Consider the following 19,054-nt stretch of genomic DNA (forward strand, 5'->3'; position numbering starts at 1 on the left):
TTCACTAAACTACAGAGTACTGTATGTTGTCTATTGAAGTGGTTGTCTCTGGCTCTTTTGATATCAGATTCAGAATGAATAATAACAAGGTTTCTGGTAGTTTGAAAGGGTTTCATCCACCTGAGGCCAGGAGTGTTTCCAATTCACTTAACCCAACAAGAAAAACCCCTGTCCTATAGTCATAGCACAGATGAAAAGGGACGCTATCTAAAATAATACTTGTTTTTCATAGCCTACGGATGGGACCCATAGTTTTACCTCACTAAGTCATGAGATCACTTTTAAACCTGTGGTGCCAGATCTGGATAGAGAGGTAGAGAGAGAGAGAGAGAGAGAGAGAGACTGTGCGGTCTACACAGTGTCAATGTTCCAATGATGTAACTGACCCTAAATTAATGCAAAAAGTAGTCTAACATTTCAACACAGTCACTGATTGATGAGATACAATGACTAACAGATCCTGGCAGACATACTTTTAATCTTATCATCAAATCATGTTACACACATACGCACACACACGCACACACATACACCGTGCAACCTAACCATTGTTCTGAGAAACAGTTTTGCGGGAGTCAAAATCGTAAACACATACCGTTCTCATGGTTTTTATCTATAGGGTGGGCTCGAAGGGACGAACACACACTCAACCACACACACAGCAGGGTCTTCAGCCAGCGGACCTCCATTCCCACACGGCTGGTTGTGAGTGTGTGAACACCTCGGCAGAAAGAAAGTTCCCCTTCGATTCACACTTTGCGCGCCTCAAATCCGCATGAAAAGTTACTCCATAGTAGTGACAAGGAATTTAAATAGCCTAGTTAAATGCGATAATTTGACATTCAAATCGATTCATTTGGAACGTTAATTTGACAAACAAAGAAACGCCAACAAGTTATGTCCTTTTTCCAACACGGTCTATCTGAACTGCGTCCACCCGGACTTCAGCTCCTCTTCCCCGATGTCAACGAGCGATGCGCGTCACAGAAACACGAAACATCTGGATGCAGGCAGGCTCTCTATCTCCGGGGAGGCTATACGGACACGCCTGGTGTATACGAGTTGAGTGGGGACGAACGGATTCGGTTTAGTCAGTTTAGTCAGACGTCCTAATGAGCCCTCCACAGCTAGGTAGTTATACTAGTTTATGCTTGAGGCTAGAATTTGAAACTTGTCTGCCGAAGTCAGGACTTGAGTGTTCAGAATCATGTAGATTTCAAAAGCAATAAATGTGCTTTTGCTGTCACACTGGTTTGGTATTATCTATCTAGCTACCCACTGGGCACAGACTTCATATCAATATGTAGTTTTGATTTACATTTGGTTGAGTTGTCAACTAACGTGAATTCAACATAAAAACCAATTTTAAAAATCATCATGTCATTGGATGTAGGTTAAACGTTGGACGAAATTCCCTTAAATTGCTAACTTTTTTCAAATCCATTCAATTTTCCACGTTGGTTCAAGGTGATCACATATTTTGGGGTTGTTGAAATTACGTGCAAACAACGTTGATTGAACCCGTTTTTGCCCAGTGGGTTATTACAGGACAGCAGTGCTCAGCAAGCTCGGGCATAAGGACACACTGTGCACCTTGTTGTGTTTCCGGCAGCGCAAACTCTCCTTATTGACCAGCGGTAGCCAGTAGGCCTACCAACTGGGCACAGACATCATATCAACTTCTATTTGACGTTGGTTCAACATAATTTCAATGTGGAAACAATGTTGATTCAACCAGTGTGTGCCCAGTGGGTAGACTATCAACCCAGTATCACAGATTACTGTGAAATTATAGGAAATTCGTGACAGGCACACTGTAGTATACAGTGAATTTCAATCACAGATCAAATCAAAGTTTATTTGTCACGTGCACCAAATATAGTGAAATGCTTACTTACAGGCTCCAACCAATAGTGCAAAAAAGGTATTAGGTGAACAATAGGTAAGTAAAGAAATAAAACAACAGTAAAAAGACAGGCTATAAACAGTAGGGAGGCTATAAAAGTAGCGAGGCTATATACAGACACCAGTTAGACAAGCTGATTGAGGGAGTATGTACATGAATGTATAGTTAAAGTGACTATGCATATATGATGAACAGAGAGTAGCAGTAGCATAATAGAGGGGTTGGGGGGGGGGGGCACACAATGCAAATAGTCCGGGTAGCTATTTGATTATGGCTTGGGGGTAAAAACTGTCGAGAAGCTTTTTTTCCTAGACTTGGCACTCTGGTAGTGCTTGCCATGCGGTAGTAGAGAGATCAGTCTATGACTGGGGTGGCTGGGATCTTTGACAATTTTTAGGGCCTTCCTCTGACACCGCCTGGTGTAGAGGTCCTGGGTAGCAGGCAGCTTAGCCCCAGTGATGTACTGGGCCGTACGAACTACCCTCTGTTGTGCCTTGCGGTCAGAGGCCGAGCAAGGCAGTGATGCAACCAGTCAAGATGCTCACGATGTTGCAGCTGTAGAACCTTTTGAGGATCTCAGGACCAATGCCCAAACTTTTTAGTTTCCTGAGGGGGAATAGGCTTTGTCGTGCCCTCTTCACAACTGTCTTGGTGTGTTTGAACCATTCTAGTTTGTTGTTGATGTGGACACCAAGGAACTTGAGGCTCTCAACCTACTCCACTACAGCCCTGTCGATGAGAATGGGGGCATGCTCAGTCCTCATTTTCCTGTCGTTGTCACGACTCCCGCCGAAGGCGGCTCCTCTCCTTGTTCGGGTGGCGTTCAGCGATCGACGTCACTGGCTTTCTAGCCATCGCCGCTCCATTTTTCATATATCCATTTGTCTTGTCTTGTTTTCATACACACCTGGTTTTCATTTCCCCAATCAATCTACTTGTATTTAACCCTCTGTTTCTCATCATGTTTTGTGTGTAATTGTTTTCATGTCAAGTGATGTTCCTTTAGCGCTTTACTTTATTGTTCCGTTTTTTGAGCGCGTTTGTTTTGTTGTGCTCCCGGTTTGGAACTATAATAAAGTGTGCTTTATTTAATCATACTCTGCTCTCCTGCACCTGACTTCTTGAGGGATAGGTTGTTATTCTGGCAGGTCTCTGACCTCCTCCCTATAGGCTGTCTCATCGTAGTCGGTGATCAGTGTCGTCTGCAAACTTAATGATGGTGTTGGAGTAGTACCTGGCCATGCAGTCGTGAGTGAACAGGGAGTACAGGAGGGGGCTGAGCACGCACCCCTGGGGAGCTTCAGTGTTGAGGATCAGCGTGGCAGATGTGTTGCTACCTACCCTCACCGCCTGGGGACGGCCCATCAGGAAGTCCAACTGCAGAGGGAGGTGTTCAGTCCCAGGATCCTTAGTTTAGTGATGAACTTTGAGGGTACTATGGTGTGGAACGCTGAGCTGTAGTCAATGAATAGCATTCTCACATAGGTGTTCATAGGGTTTCTGGGACAATGGTGTTGATGTGAGCCATTACCAACCTTTCAAAGCACTTCATGGCTACGGACGTGAGTGATACGCGTCTGTAGTCATTTAGACAGGATGCCTTTGTGTTTTTGGGCACATTGACTATGGTGGTCTGCTTGAAACATGTTGATATTACAGACTCAATCAGGGACATGTTGAAAATGTGTGTATTTTGACCTGTTTAAAGGTCTTACTCACGTCAGCTACGGAGAGCGTGATCACACAGTCGCCCGGAACAGCTGATGTTCTCATGCATGCCTCAGTGTTGCTTGCCTCGAAGTGAGCATAGAAGTGATTTAGCTCATCTGGTAGGTTCGTGTCACTGGGCAGCTCGCAGCTGTGCTTCCCTTTGTAGTCTGTAATAGTTTGCAAACCCTATCACATAAGACGAGCGTCGGAGCCGGTGTAGTAGGATTCAATCTTAGCCCTGTATTGACACTTTGCCTGTTTGATGGTTCGTTGCAGGGCATAGCAGGATTTCTTGTAAGCTTTTGGGTTAGAGTCCCGCACCTTGAAAGTGGCAGCTCTAGATAAAAACAGTAGATGGCTGAAAACCTCTCTGGGATAGTGGGACACCTGTCGACAACTTCCGGAGAAATTTGAATATTTTCAAATAAATTGGAATAAAATTATTCAAATAAATAATCATAAAAACTATGGATATTAAACATCTAGGTACATACAAGTGTCATATCGGTTAAAAGCTTAAATTCTTGTTAATTGAACTGCATTGCCTGATTTACAATAGGCTTTACAGCAAAAGCATGCCATGCGATTGTTTGAGGACGGCACCCCAAATCAACCAGCACAGGCTTCATAAGATCACAGATATTGATTAAATATTTGTCACGTTCTGACCATAGTTCTGTTATTTATTCTTTGTTTTAGTATGGTCAGGGCGTGAGTTGGGGTGGGCAGTCTATGTTTGTTTTTCTATGTTGGTTTTTGTGTTCGGCCTAGTATTGTTCTCAATCAGAGGCAGGTGTCGTTAGTTGTCTCTGATTGAGAATCATACTTAGGTAGCCTGGGTTTCACTTTTGGTTTGTGGGTGTTTGTTTTCCGTGTAAGTGTTTGGTCCACACAGTACTGTTTCGTTTTTCGTTTTGTTCACATCGTTTATTGTTTTGTATTTCAGTGTTCAGTTTGTTTCATTAAATATTACATAATGAACACTTACCACGCTGCGCTTTGGTCCGATCCTTCTTCCACCCATGAATGCCGTTAAAATATTCACTTACTTTTTTGAAAATCTTCCTCTGATTTGCAATCCAAAGGGTCCCAGCTACAACATGCATGGTCGTTTTGTTAGATAAAATCCTTCTTTATATCCCAAAAAGTCAGTTTAGTTGGTGCCATCGATTTGAGTAATCCACTCGTTCAACATGCAGAGAAAGGAATCCAAAAAGGTACAGCTAAACTTTGTTAAAACAAGTAAAAATGTGTTTCTATCTAATCCTCAGGTACTCTAAAATGTAATTAAACTATAATATTTCATACGGAAAGAAGTATGTTCAATAGCAAAGTAAAATTAGCATGTGTATGTCCTCTTCGTCACGCTCGCACAGACTGATTTCCAACTCTGACTCCCAGTACCAAAACTCTAAATTCTTCCTCGTTTGGGAAGAAGCAAGCCTGAAACCTTGAACAATGACTGTTGATATCTAGTGGAAGCCATAGGAATTGCAATCTGGGAGCTGGAATTGCATATGACCCATAGCTTTCCATTGTAAGAGCATGGGCTCTCTCTCAAAAAAAAATACTGGTTGGTATTTCTTTGGATTTTCTCCTAGCATTTCAATTGTGTGATAGTCTCATGTTTTCTATCTAATGGTACCAATTATATGCATATCCTGGCTTCTGGGCCTGAGTAACACGCAGTTTACTTTGGGCACGTCAGTCAGACAGGAAGTGGAGGAAAATAGACCCTAGCCTGAAGAAGTTTAAAACAGAAAAAGGAGGGAGGTTGGTCGGAGGATGGGTAGGCATATAACGCAAACGTCAAGCAACCTAAAGGTTGCGTGTTCGAACATGAACATCTAGCAAACCATTTTAGCTAATTAACAACTTTGCAACGACTTACTACTTTTTAGCAACTTTGCAACTACTTAGCATGTTAGCTAACCCTTCCCCTAACCTTAACTATTTAACCTAACTCCTAACCTTAACCCTAACCTTAACCCTTTAACTACTTAGCTAGCATGTTACCTAAACCTGATCTTAACCCCTAAACCTAACCCTAACCCCTAACAATCCCTTTAGTTTTAGCCACCTAGCTAGCCTAGCTAATAGTAGCCACAACAAATCGTGTAATGTACACGAATGCGTTATGATGAAAGAAAATCGTGCAATACACACAAAATGCGTTGTGATCAAAATCGTGTAAAAATGGACTTTCTGGTGTACCGGTCACACATTTTGAATGAGTAATTTGGGTCTATTTCACAAGACGCTGTGATAGTGTGTTGAGACTGTATCGCAATGACATCCAGATAGTTACTACCATATTACAAGTTATTTCTCGCGTAGGCTGTTAACTTACTCTAAATATAATCACGTTCAATGGAACGAATTGGTGACTTTAGCTACCGCCTGCAACATGTGATACAGCTGCCCAGGGAGAAGCATCAGTGGGAAGCACCTAGATACAACACAGTTGATCTGGTCATTCACACCGGCTTGTCATTAAGTTAGCTAATTGCCATCTCACGGTGTTATCAAGATTCCAGATGTTGACCAATACTGTAAGTTATTTCTCCCTCGCCCATTAAAATAAACATCACTATCTTTTACAAGTTTTGACTTTATGTTCGTATTCTTAAATGGTATTATTTCTTATTGTTGTTGCATTGTTGAGAAGGAACCTGCAAGTAAGCATTTCGTTGGACGGGTATACCATGTGTATCCTGTACATACGACTAATAAAACTTTTAACTAGCGCCACCGCTGTTGTCGTTGCCAGCTAGCCAGCATAAACTAGCTTGCTGGGAATGGCTCATCAGAACAACTGACTGAACTGACTAAATCCATTAGTTTTCACTTGGCTCTCAGACAAACAAGTCATCAATTTAGGCACAAGGCATGTCTGGGTATCCTCTCCCCTCTCTTGCATGCAAGCGCGCGCGCACGCATGCACACACACACACTTTGCCTGAAGGTAAACTCCCTCAAACTTCGAGCCATACCATGAGCACACCGAAAGTCGCAACATTATGCACTGTGTGGGTTAACTTGCACAGAGCTGAAGAATTAGCCCCCTCCAAAAAACATTTTCAATGAGAAAAGTATTTCATAATTGGTGTCTAGCATTTGGCTAGACACATTTGTATGGGCTGTTTTTAGTGTCACAAATAACTCTGAAGCCTTGATGTGGGAGACCGACAGCGCACAACACAGTTTGGGACTTAATGGAGTGGAATAACTCTGCAGCTCAGGGCCTCACTCTGCTCTGGTCTCTATATCCTTCTTTAAATGAACTACCTCTATGTACTCCTTTCTCTGTATGCCTATCTATCCCTCTTTCCATACGTTTATCTGCCCAGGATATTCTATTTTGTTCATAGTGTCAAAGACCCACTTCCGCTGCCCCCGCCCCAGGGACAACTCTTTTCTTCTTTTGTACCTCCCCTCTTTAAAGAAAACATTCAGCTGAGTGTTGTGGATTCCTGCTCTGGTTGACCTAAAACCTGGCTCGGCTTTTTAGACTGGAGGGGAGCCAAGGACTGACGTGTGTGTGTGTGTGTGTGTGTGTGTGTGTGTGTGTGTGTGTGTGTGTGTGTGTGTGTGTGTGTGTGTGTGTGTGTGTGTGTGTGTGTGTGTGTGTGTGTGTGTGTGTGTGTGTGTGTGTGTGTGCATGGGGGAGTGAGAGGGGTGTAAACGGATGTAGTGATTCATGTCATCATGTTTCTTCTCTGAAGTACTGAAACATTGCATCCTCCAACATTCTGCCTGAACAGACTGATCAGCAGACCTTTCTTCTGTCATATATCTCTCTCTCTCTGCCCTCCTTTATCTCTCTCTCACTCTGCCCTCCCTCCCACTCCCACACTCTCTCTCTCTGCCCTCCTTTATCTCTCACTCTGCCCTCCCTCCCGCTCCCACACTCTCTCTTTCTCCCCCTCCCTCTCTTTCCCTCTCTCATTAGTAAAGACAATACTCTGGAGGAGAATGAACCCACATTAGGATCACACAGTGCTGCCAGATACTGCTACAGGCACACACATGCTCTCAGTGAGGTGGGTGTTTCAACATGTTATGTGTTCCAGTGAGGATGTTTGATCAGACAGACACACAAGTCCTGTTATCAGTTGTACCCCTCCAGGGACCAGCATCTGATCTATCTGAAAGCTGTGGGTCTACCTGACTAACCTAGGCAGCCACAACCACATCCTAGACAAGACCTCCATGAGCCACTGGACTAGTTAGCTTTATGCAGGTCATCAGCTCTGGTCTGGGTCTGTGTCGGGTGTCACTGTGTATACTGCAGGAACCCGTGGAACAATTGGAATGTGGGGATTGTTTGTTTGGGGACCTTTTTCAATGTAACACCACACGGAGAGGATAATTAAAGGCGGTGTGACAGATGACACACTCTTTTTCTCCCTCTCTCTCTCTCTCTCTCTTTCTCTCTCTCTCTCTCTCTCTCTCTCTCTCTCTCTCTCTCTCTCTCTCACACACACACACACACAGACTGTTACGGACAGTGATCACACACCAGTTCGTGTGTTCCATAAGGGTTCCATAAAACGGTCACAATAACGACACAACAGATGTGCTGTCACCTTATGACAGCTGACTTTACACTGTCACAGCAGTTTCCTCTGCTACAGGTTATGTGGTTCAGACAGATAATTTATTCTAATGTCCTCTTAATGAGGATAAGTAAACTCCTGTGTAAACACCAGCTGGTGGAGAGGTCACGGAGGAAAGAGAGGGAGCGAGAGAGAGAGTAAGAGAGACGGTTACCTCTGAATACAGCTATAGGTCCGACATCTAGTGGTGACATGTCATAACAGAAGGTAATAAAATCAACACTGACAATGATGCCCAACCCAGACATGGATCATTATGTAATTATGTTAATACTTGAAAGGACTATTTCATTGGTTCCATTATACTGGGCAAGCTAAATTAAGTGCAGCTCAAGTATCTGAAATTATCTGACATGTTTGATCAAAGCCTGGGCTTGATGGACATGGTTATTCATAATCAGAGCAAGAGATCTACATCCAGCCATCACAACAAGTGACTGGTCTGGTGTCCAAACATTATATTAAATTAAACTTAATAATCTCTCTCTCTCTCTCTCTCTCTCTCTCTCTCTCTCTCTCTCTCTCTGGTGTCTGGAGAAGGGGGAGGATGTCAGGGTTAAAAGCCAACATATGATTGGTAATCCCTTGTCAGCCCGATTAGCATGTTCTCTCTAAAGCCTGATAATCAGACGCACTCGCACATGCACACAGACACTGGCTCAAACAACTCCCTTATAAGACGTGTGTCCCTTACCTCCACTGTGACCAGATCATTAATAGGTCTGATCGGTCACATCTTTATATTCACGCCACAACCCAGACCTGTAATGCCTGATGGAAGACACACTCAACCACCAGAGATTCCAGAGAAGTATGTGCAGATAGTCAAAAGGGAATAGTCAGGTGAGTTTTGACCCCTGTCTCTAACCTCCATGCTGTTTTAGTACGTTCTTTCTAGGCACCTCGATTGGCTAGTGCTCTCTAAGTACTCTGATTGGTCATAAATCCCGCCCCCAGGGTTTAGCCTCTGAGCCGAAAGTTATCCTCAGGAAACGCTTCTTAAGCTGCTGTCTAGTTTGTGTGTGATTTTTGTGTTCAAGTGCTGTCTTTGTGAGTGTGTTTGCGTCCCTGTTTCTTTCTGTACGTTTGGTGGTGTCTGCTTGTGTATCTGCGCTTATGTTTCTTAGTTTGTGTTTATTATTGTGAGGACACACACACTCCCTGGGTCTGCGTGGAAGGCTGTGTGTGTTCCCATGGTCCAGCAGGTATGTTGTGTTCTCTAGGCATTAAGAACAGAAACCACTGAGGATCTCACACCTACAGGTCAGTTAACACAGGTAAAGGTGGTGTGTCTGTGCCTGTGTTTGTGTGTGTGTTTACTTTAGAGGCTCTTGTGCGCAGGGTAATATTTGAGCGGCGGGGTGACAGACAGCATGTTTGAGGCCATGTGTGTGTGTGCATGTAGTTGGGTAGTGTGGTGGTATTGCTGGCACGTTGTTAGTGTTTCTAGGTTCTCAGAGGGCAAGTCGACTAAATAATGGGCCCCTATTAAGAGATACTAATGATCTGAATGGAATGCAATGGAACTGTCATGTCACCGTGATTTCAAATTTACACATGGATGATTTATTTGTTGGCATTTTTGTTTCCCGTTTGTTGATTTGGAATGGAGTGTTCCCTAACCCTAACCCTGATAGGCACCAGAATTAGGCCACGTGGAAGGAGGTTTGTTGGAATCAGAGCCAAAAAACAGGATTAGAGGAAGAGTGAGTTAGAGGATGGTTTGATGAAGGGTGAGCGGCAGTTGTCTGTCTCTGAGTCAAGCAAGGGAGGGGTTCAGGGAGGGCTGAGGTGGGGGAGATTAGGGCTGAGGTGGGAGAGGAGAGTGACAGGGGAGGTTAGAGGTGAGGTGGTCTGTCAGAGAGGGAAGCTGAAGAGAAACCCACTTACAGAGCATTTAAAGGAATTACTAAAGAGAAGCCTTCAACCTCGTCAACTGTGTGTGAGAGAGAGTGAATGGAAGAGTGAAACTGCGTGTGTGTGCCTTTTTTTAAAACATTTATTTGACACCACCAGCTACATCTGGTCTCCCATCCAGGGACTGACCAGGACTGGCCCTGCTTACCTTCAGAGGCAAACTAGTAGTAGAATGCAGGCTGCTATGCTGCTGGAATGTGCCAAAACTTGCAACTGATAAAAAGGCATAAAAATTGCATGAAAGAGGGAGATGTATTTAATCACGTTATCATAAAAAAATAGCACAGTGGGCTTCTTGACAATATGATCTGGTAATGAAATTACATGACAAGTACATTATGTTTTCCATGTTAAACCAGCCATTTCAAACAATACAAGGAGCTTGAAGTGGCCTACTTGAATTTGGAGCTCAGAAATTCAAGTACCGAAGTAGGCCTACCTTGAAAACCAGACGTTTCCTCAGTTGGGTGCCTGAAAATATTTATTATTGTATCCATTTTATAGGTTCTCCTGCTCCCTTATAATGTTTCCCAGATTTAAAAAATTGCAGCATCCATCCACCCTTATAATGTTTCCCAGATTTAAAAAATTGCAGCATCCATCCATTTTGCATCATTTGTTACCATATTTCAAAATGATTTCCTTGCAATATTGTTTTTTGCTGTCAATACTTTTGGGTTTATGTTTTGCTTTCAATATCATTATTTCTGTTTGCAATACTAACAATTTTGTTCTTGACTTTTGCTTGAATTTAATTGCACAAAAGTAACTCACTGATAGAGGATTGTGCCATATAATAACACTATTACTCTAGGCCTATTAAAGGTGTTTAAAGCGGCAATCCTGAATTGAAACATTCGTGTTTTCAATGCCTCAGTTTCAGTAAAAAGTTGAGGATTGGGGCTGGAGAAATGCAACCACTTTCATAGACTATGCTATGGATGCAAGGACTGACCATCCATGATATCAAAATGAAAGATTTAACCATGTTTTTAGGCTTTACAGTGGTTGTTTACATTTACTTTGTTTACAAACTTTGGAGTAAAACCTTATATTTTGGGTTCTGACGGACACGACAGTAGAACTAAGCATTTATACGTTATATTCTTCAAGAATCAATAGGCACACATTCTCTGATAGCCTGCAGATTGTACATGTTTTTTTGTAAGTGTGTGTGTGTGCATTGTGTGTTAATAATCACAGTAAAGCCATGTGAGATCAGACTTCTGTAGTGATGTAGCGCTGATCTCCAACTAAACATTATTGTGGGAAGCTCCATGTTACATTCCAATCTCCCTATCATATCTAAGCTGATATGACACCAATGTTGATGAAAAATCAACTTGATTGGAGGTACACAACACACTCCCCACCTCTCGCCATGAGCCATCCGGCCATTACCGAGAGCCACATACCAGATTTTCAACAGGGTCATTAGCATTTGGAAAATAAACATTTATTGCCCCGACCTAGCTCAATATCTAGGAGTCGGATAAGAACAAGACTACAGCGTTCATAAAGTGACCATTAGACATACCACCTTTTGGACTGAATAAGTTTTTGGGGGCAACAGTTTTGATGAAATGTATAATTTATCGCTTTCACACGTGCTACCTTTCTGTAGCATTTCTGGCAATGCTAACATCTTTTCAGCCGAATCTCAGTTCTAAAACCGGACCAAAGCACTTGGGTTGCGCAGCAACAGCGCTATAGGAGCTAGCTAACACCAGTCTGATGAGAGGCAAGCTACAAGCAAAGGAAGATAGTTATATTTAGCTTTGGATGTTTTTTCACATTTCTGAAGTCATCTGTGTAAACTGTTGGCCTGCCTTGACACTTGCGTGTAATCAGAGCATAAACAAATAAGCACAAATAAGATAGTGAACGTCCTTGGCTGCTATTGCCAGTTAGCTAGGCAACTAACGTTAGCCAATAAGCCATCAAGGCTGTAACAATAGTTGTATGGACAGATTGCAATGTACCAGCACAACTCAATGTTAATAATATCTCCTATATTCTTCCACAAAGCACAGCTAGCTAAGTAAAGTTCATAGTCAACATCAAACTTTGGTAACCTGCCACGCTGCTAATGGGTCTTTCTATAAACTAGGGTACCAGTGAGGATTCCTACACTGAACAACTTGTTACAGCAGTTGATAAGTCATTGATAATAATCTGCAATTTTTTTTCAGGTCATTACATTAAGATATAAGGGGGATCATAGCTATATTCAATACAATTCATGAGATTATTTAAAACCTGTTTAGCCCTCTATCATGGTTGGTGGCTTGATGTGAGACATAAAACATTACTTTTCTGTCCTTGCATTTATGGCAATGTAAATTGTCATTATATAACATATTAAGCATTAATCGGTTAAATTAGACATTGAACATGAACCCTGCAAGAATCGTGGATCTTGCTGTCGGACAGTTTTTTAATAGAGATCTCAGAAATGCAGTGTAACTAACTAAATAACATTTCCTGTCTCCTTATGTTACAGGGTGAAAACAGTTTTCATCGGCACAAAAATCCAAAATAATTTATGCATTGCTTCTAACTGAAAGAGTCACATTACCTTAATACTTCAAACCTAAATTGATACTGTAATTAACACGATTCTTCAGTAATTATGCAAAATACTTGTTGGATGCACATTTGGTGTCCAGCTGGTTAGGTATGCCATGATATTTTCACACATCATCATCTGATCCAGGAAGGAATTTTCAAATAACTGTCAAGTGACTAACAGCTGTTGTGATACAGCATGCGATGAAATGACAGCCAAAGTGCTGGGAAAAAGGTGTTTGCGAGGAATATCCAGAATATTTTGGTGTCTCGCGGATGAAGACAGTTGTGCTGCTGAAGACAGTTGTGCTGCTGAAGACAGTTGTGCTGGTGAAGACAGTTGTGCTGGTGAAGACAGTTGTGCTAGTGAAGACAGTTGTGCTGCTGAAGACAGTTGTGCTGATGAAGACAGTTGTGCTGCTGAAGACAGTTGTGCTGGTGAAGACAGTTGTGCTGGTGAAGACAGTTATGCTGATGAAGACAGTTGTGCTGCTGAAGACAGTTGTGCTGATGAAGACAGTTGTGCTGGTGAAGACAGTTGTGCTGCTGAAGACAGTTGTGCTGGTGAAGACAGTTGTGCTGCTGAAGACAGTTGTGCTAGTGAAGACAGTTGTGCTGGTGAAGACAGTTGTGCTGGTGAAGACAGTTGTGCTGCTGAAGACAGTTGTGCTGCTGAAGACAGTTGTGCTGGTGAAGACAAAGACAGTTGTGCTGCTGAAGACAGTTGTGCTGCTGAAGACAGTTGTGCTGGTGAAGACAGTTGTGCTGCTGAAGACAGTTGTGCTAGTGAAGACAGTTGTGCTGCTGAAGACAGTTGTGCTGGTGAAGACAGTTGTGCTGCTGAAGACAGTTGTGCTGCTGAAGACAGTTGTGCTGCTGAAGACAGTTGTGCTGGTGAAGACAGTTGTGCTGCTGAAGACAGTTGTGCTGATGAAGACAGGTGTGCTGGTGAAGACAGTTGTGCTGGTGAAGACAGTTGTGCCTGGATCCACATGGGATCTAATATCTCCCAATTGATGTTGATTATCTGTTTTTGTCTGCTTGATTTACGTCAGGGTGTTGTTAGATTTAACAGAGAAATGTAATGACTTCACGTTTTCATAATGTGTGTTTTTTTGTCCCTCCGATTGGACAGAGAGTTTACTGTGTGCAAAATAGGATAGCCCAACACCCAAAACTATTCCTATTAATGAAATATTCTGTATATAATGACAACAAATTACATAGCTTATTCACAATATGGTCTGGTAATGAAATAACATGACAAATGTATTATGTTTTCCATGCTACTTTAGACAATACAAGGGGCTTGAAGAAGCCTACTTGAACTCGGAGCTCAGAAATGCAAGTACTGAAATAGGCCTACCTTGACAATCAGACATTTGCTCAATTTGGTACTTGAAAAGTTGTTGTAATTATTGTAACCAATTTATAGGTTCTCCTGCTCTCTTATAATTATCCGTGATTTCATTTTTGATCAGTTTTTGTCAGAGATGTGCCCACTTTAGTGTGTTTCCTGCTGCTTCAAATGAAGGTTGTTGCGCTACTCTGTTGCAGTAAAACCACATGTGGTTATTATGTGGTTATTAACAACATCTAATGTTGGCTTTACCTTAGCTTTCCATACAAATCGCTACATTAAAAAAGAAACCTGGTTTTGGTATGTGAACACCTGCTCATCGAACATCTGACTCCAAAATCATGGGCATTAATATAGAGTTGGACCCCCCTTTGCTGCTATAACAGTCTCCACTCTTTTGGGAAGGCTTTCCACTAGATGTTGGAACATTGCTGCAGTGACTTCAATTCAGCCGCAAGAGCATAAGTGAGGTCGGGCACTGATTTCGGGCAAATAGGCCTGGCTCACAGTCAGGGTTCCAATTCATCCCAAAGGTGTTCGATGGGGTTGAGGTCAGAGCTCTGTGCAGGCCAGTCAAGTTCTTCGACACCGATCTCTACAAACCATTTCTGTATGGATCTTGCTTTGTGCATGGGGGCATTGTCATGCTGAAACATAAAAGTGCCTTCCTCAAACTGTTGCCACAAATCTGGAAGCACAGAATCGTCTAAAAATGTAATTGTATGCTGTAGAGTTATTATTTCCCTTCCCTGGAACTAAGGGGCGCTAGCCCAAACCATGAAAACCAGCCCCACACCATTATTCCTCCTCCCCCAAACTTTACAGGTAGCTTTCTCCTGGCATTTACCAAACCCAGATTTGTCCGTTGGACTACCAGATAGTGAAGTGTGATTCATCACTCCAGAGAATGTGTTTCCACTGCTCCAGAATCCAATGGCTGCGCACTAATGCATGCATGTTGATCCTGTACCCCCACACCAGACACGATCAGGACACACAGGTTGAAATATCAAAACAAACTCTGAACCAAACTTTCAACCACACAGGTTGAAAAGCCTTAAACATTTACGGCAATTTAGCTAGCTAGCTTGCTGTTGCTAGCTAATTTGTCCTGGGATATAAACATTGGGATGTTATTTTACCTGAAATGCACAAGGTCCTCTACTCCCACAATTAATCCACAGATAAAAACGGTAAAACAAATTCCTTTCTAGTCATCTCTCCTCCTTCCTCAGGCTCATTTTTTTTACTTCTTTGGACTTTATATGGCGGTTGGCAACCAACTTTACACTGCATTACTGCAACTCACTCGAGTGTGGACATCAGTTCATCTTTCAATCACCCACGTGGGTAAATGCTTCTAAAAACCAATGAGGAGATGGGAGAGTCCGGACTTACAGTGCATTGAGCATCACAAATAGAACCTAGCATTGAGCTTCACAAATAGAACCTATTTATATTTTAGCACCTGGCCGCGCAGACGGTTGCTGAAGCACGCAAGCAGTGTGGATGCAATGATTGAATAACATGTATGTATACATTTATTTTACAATGCTCGCGCACGTGACACGAGCGGTGTGGTCAGCATGTAAGGCTTGTGTGTGGCTGCTCGGCCATGGAAACCCATTTCATGAAGCTCCCAACAAACAGTTATTGTGCTGACGTTGCTTGCAGAGGCATTTTGGAACTCGCTAGTGAGTGCTGCAACCGAGGACAGACGATTTTTACGAGCTATGCACTTCAGCACTAACTCGCTCACGTTCTGTGAGCTTGTGGGGCCTACCACTTCATGGCTGAGCCGTTGTTGCTCCTAGACGTTTCTCTTTACAATACCAGCACTTATAGTTGACTGGGGCTGCTCTAGCAGTGCAGAAATTTGACAAACTGACTTGTTGGAAAGGTGGCATTCAATGACAGTGCCACGTTAAAACTCACTGAGCTCTTCAGTAAGGCCATTCTACTGCCAATGTTTGTCTATGGAGATTGCATGGATGTGTTATCAATTTTATACATCTGTCAGCAACAGGTGTCACTGAAATAGCTGAATTCATTCATTTGAAGGGGTGTACACATACTTTTGTATATATAGTGTATATTCACATTTATTCCTCTAAGTACTACATGAAAATCCTTTTCATTTTTGTTTCAAACCATTTAGATACATTGATCCCAGTGTCACACATTGGCCCCAATATTTATAGGACCTCTATACCAGGCGGTGTCAGAGGAAGGCCCTAAAAATAGTTATCTCTGCTACCGCACGGCAAGGGGTACCAGAGCACCAAGTCTAGGTCCAAGAGGCTTCTAAACAGCTTCTACCCCCAAGCCATAAGACTCCTGAACAGCTAATCAAATGGCTACCCAGACTATTTGCAACCCCAGACTAAATAGCCACTTTAATAACTCTACCTACATATACATAATTACCTCAATTAACTCAACACCGGTGCCCACGCATATTAATACATTGACTACGTACCGGTACCCCCTGTTATTGTTATTTACGGCTGTTCTTTAATTATTTGTTATTCTTATCTTTTACTTTTTTTAAAGGATTTTCTTAAAACTGCATCGTTGGTTAAGGGCTTGTAAGTAAGCATTTCACTGTAAGGTTGAATTCGGTGCATGTGACAAATAAAATTAGATTTGACATACTGTATATCATTGGTCTGTATGTATTTTTAGATATAGGCCTATTGTGAATGTGTATTATTGTTGCATCACCATCTTTTTTGAAAAAATAAATACAACTGTAAGCTACATATTCACTTGACAGAGGTAATAAACTGCCAATTGATCAGCACAATAACTGATAAAACAGGACAATGTTTGCAAAATAAGTGTTTCTGAGCTTATGTCAGCATTACACAGGTAAGCTAACAGTTAAAGAAATCAGGAATGCAGTCAGGCTCTATAGACCTTTAAAGTATACAGTTGAAATCGGAAGTTATCATACACTTAGGTTGGAGTCATTAAAACTCGTTTTTCAACCACTCCACAAATTTCTAGTTTTGGCAAGTCGTTTAGGACATCTACTTTGTGCATGACACAAGTCATTTTTGAAACAATTGTTTACAGACAGATTATTTCACTTATAATTCACTGTATCACAATTCCAGTGGGTTAGAAGTTTACATACACTAAGATGACTGTGCATTTAAGCAGCTTGGAACATATTTTGGTGCGAAAAGTGCAAATCAATCCCAGAAGAACAGCAAAGGACCTTGTGAAGATGCTGGAGGAAACAGGTACAAAAGTATCTATATCCACAGTAAAACAAGTCCTATATCGACATAACCTGAAAGGCCGCTCAGCAAGGAAGAAGCCACTGCTCCAAAACTGCCATAAAAAAAGCCAGACAACGGATTGCAACTGTACATGGGGACAAAGATGGTACTTTTTGGAGAAATGTCCTCTGGTCTGATGAAATAAAAATAGAACTGTTTAGCCATAATGACCATCTTTGACCCCCCTCAGCTCCCAGCTGTGCCCTGGACACCATATGTGAATTGATCGCCCCCCATCTAGCTTCAGAGTTTGTTCTGTTAGGTGACCTAAACTGGGATATGCTTAACACCCCGGCAGTCCTACAATCTAAGCTAGATGCCCTCAATCTCACACAAATCATCAAGGAACCCACCAGGTACAACCCTAAATCTGTAAACAAGGGCACCCTCATAGACGTCATCCTGACCAACTGGTCCTCCAAATACACCTCCGCTGTCTTCAACCAGGATCTCAGCGATCACTGCCTCATTGCCTGTATCCGCTACAGAGCCGCAGTCAAACGACCACCCCTCATCACTGTCAAACGCTCCCTAAAACACTTCTGTGAGCAGGCCTTTCTAATCGACCTGGCCCGGGTATCCTGGAAGGACATTGACCTCATCCCGTCAGTTGAGGATGCCTGGTCATTCTTTAAAAGTAACTTCCTCACCATTTTAGATAAGCATGCTCCGTTCAAAAAATGCAGAACTAAGAACAGATATAGCCCTTGGTTCACTCCAGACCTGACTGCCCTCGACCAGCACAAAAACATCCTGTGGCGGACTGCAATAGCATCGAATAGTCCCCGCGATATGCAACTGTTCAGGAGCCAATACACGCAGCCAGTCAGGAAAGCTAAGGCCAGCTTCTTCAGGCAGAAGTTTGCATCCTGTAGTTCCAACTCCAAAAAGTTCTGGGACACTATGAAGTCCATGGAGAACAAGAGCACCTCCTCCCAGCTGCCCACTGCACTGAGGCTAGGTAACACGGTCACCACTGATAAATCCATGATTATCGAAAACTTCAACAAGCATTTCTCAACGGCTGGCCATGCCTTCCGCCTGGCTACTCCAACCTCGGCCAACCGCTCCGCCCCCCCCCGCAGCTACTTTCTCAAGCCTCTCCAGGCTCTCCTTTACCCAAATCCAGATAGCAGATGTTCTGAAAGAGCTGCAAAACCTGGACCCGTACAAATCAGCTGGGCTTGACAATCTGGACCCTCTATTTCTGAAACTATCCGCCGCCATTGTCACAACCCCTATTACCAGCCTGTTCAACCTCTCTTTCATATCGTCTGAGATCCCCAAGGATTGGAAAGCTGCCGCAGTCATCCCCCTCTTCAAAGGGGGAGACACCCTGGACCCAAACTGTTACAGACCTATATCCATCTTGCCCTGCCTATCTAAGGTCTTTGAAAGCCAAGTCAACAAACAGGTCACTGACCATCTCGAATCCCACCGTACCTTCTCCGCTGTGCAATCTGGTTTCCGAGCCGGTCACGGGTGCACCTCAGCCATGCTCAAGGTACTAAACGATATCATAACCGCCATCGATAAAAGACAGTACTGTGCAGCCGTCTTCATCGACCTTGCCAAGGCTTTCGACTCTGTCAATCACCATATTCTAATCGGCAGACTCAGTAGCCTCGGTTTTTCGGATGACTGCCTTGCCTGGTTCACCAATTACTTTGCAGACAGAGTTCAGTGT

The 19,054-nt window shown here is 42.9% G+C and overlaps 2 protein-coding genes across 2 annotated transcripts in view; one reads left to right on the forward strand and one right to left on the reverse strand.

The window, feature by feature from the left end:
* The window catches only part of kcp (kielin cysteine rich BMP regulator), a 44,306-nt gene extending 43,217 nt beyond the window's left edge, over positions 1–1,089 (reverse strand). The window contains exon 1 of the mRNA XM_036955850.2: positions 596–1,089. Coding sequence (XP_036811745.2) covers positions 596–689 — 94 coding nt within the window. The 5' untranslated portion in view covers positions 690–1,089. The remainder of the gene's footprint in view (positions 1–595) is intronic.
* An 8,108-nt stretch (positions 1,090–9,197) lies between these two features.
* The window catches only part of LOC110496485 (uncharacterized), a 32,984-nt gene continuing 23,127 nt past the window's right edge, over positions 9,198–19,054 (forward strand). The window contains exon 1 of the mRNA XM_036955859.2: positions 9,198–9,498. The gene's annotated coding sequence lies outside the window, so the exon portion shown is untranslated. The remainder of the gene's footprint in view (positions 9,499–19,054) is intronic.

This window comes from Oncorhynchus mykiss, chromosome 2 (assembly GCF_057628025.1).
Source record: "Oncorhynchus mykiss isolate SJ-2025 chromosome 2, ASM5762802v1, whole genome shotgun sequence".
Lineage (NCBI taxonomy): Eukaryota > Metazoa > Chordata > Actinopteri > Salmoniformes > Salmonidae > Oncorhynchus > Oncorhynchus mykiss.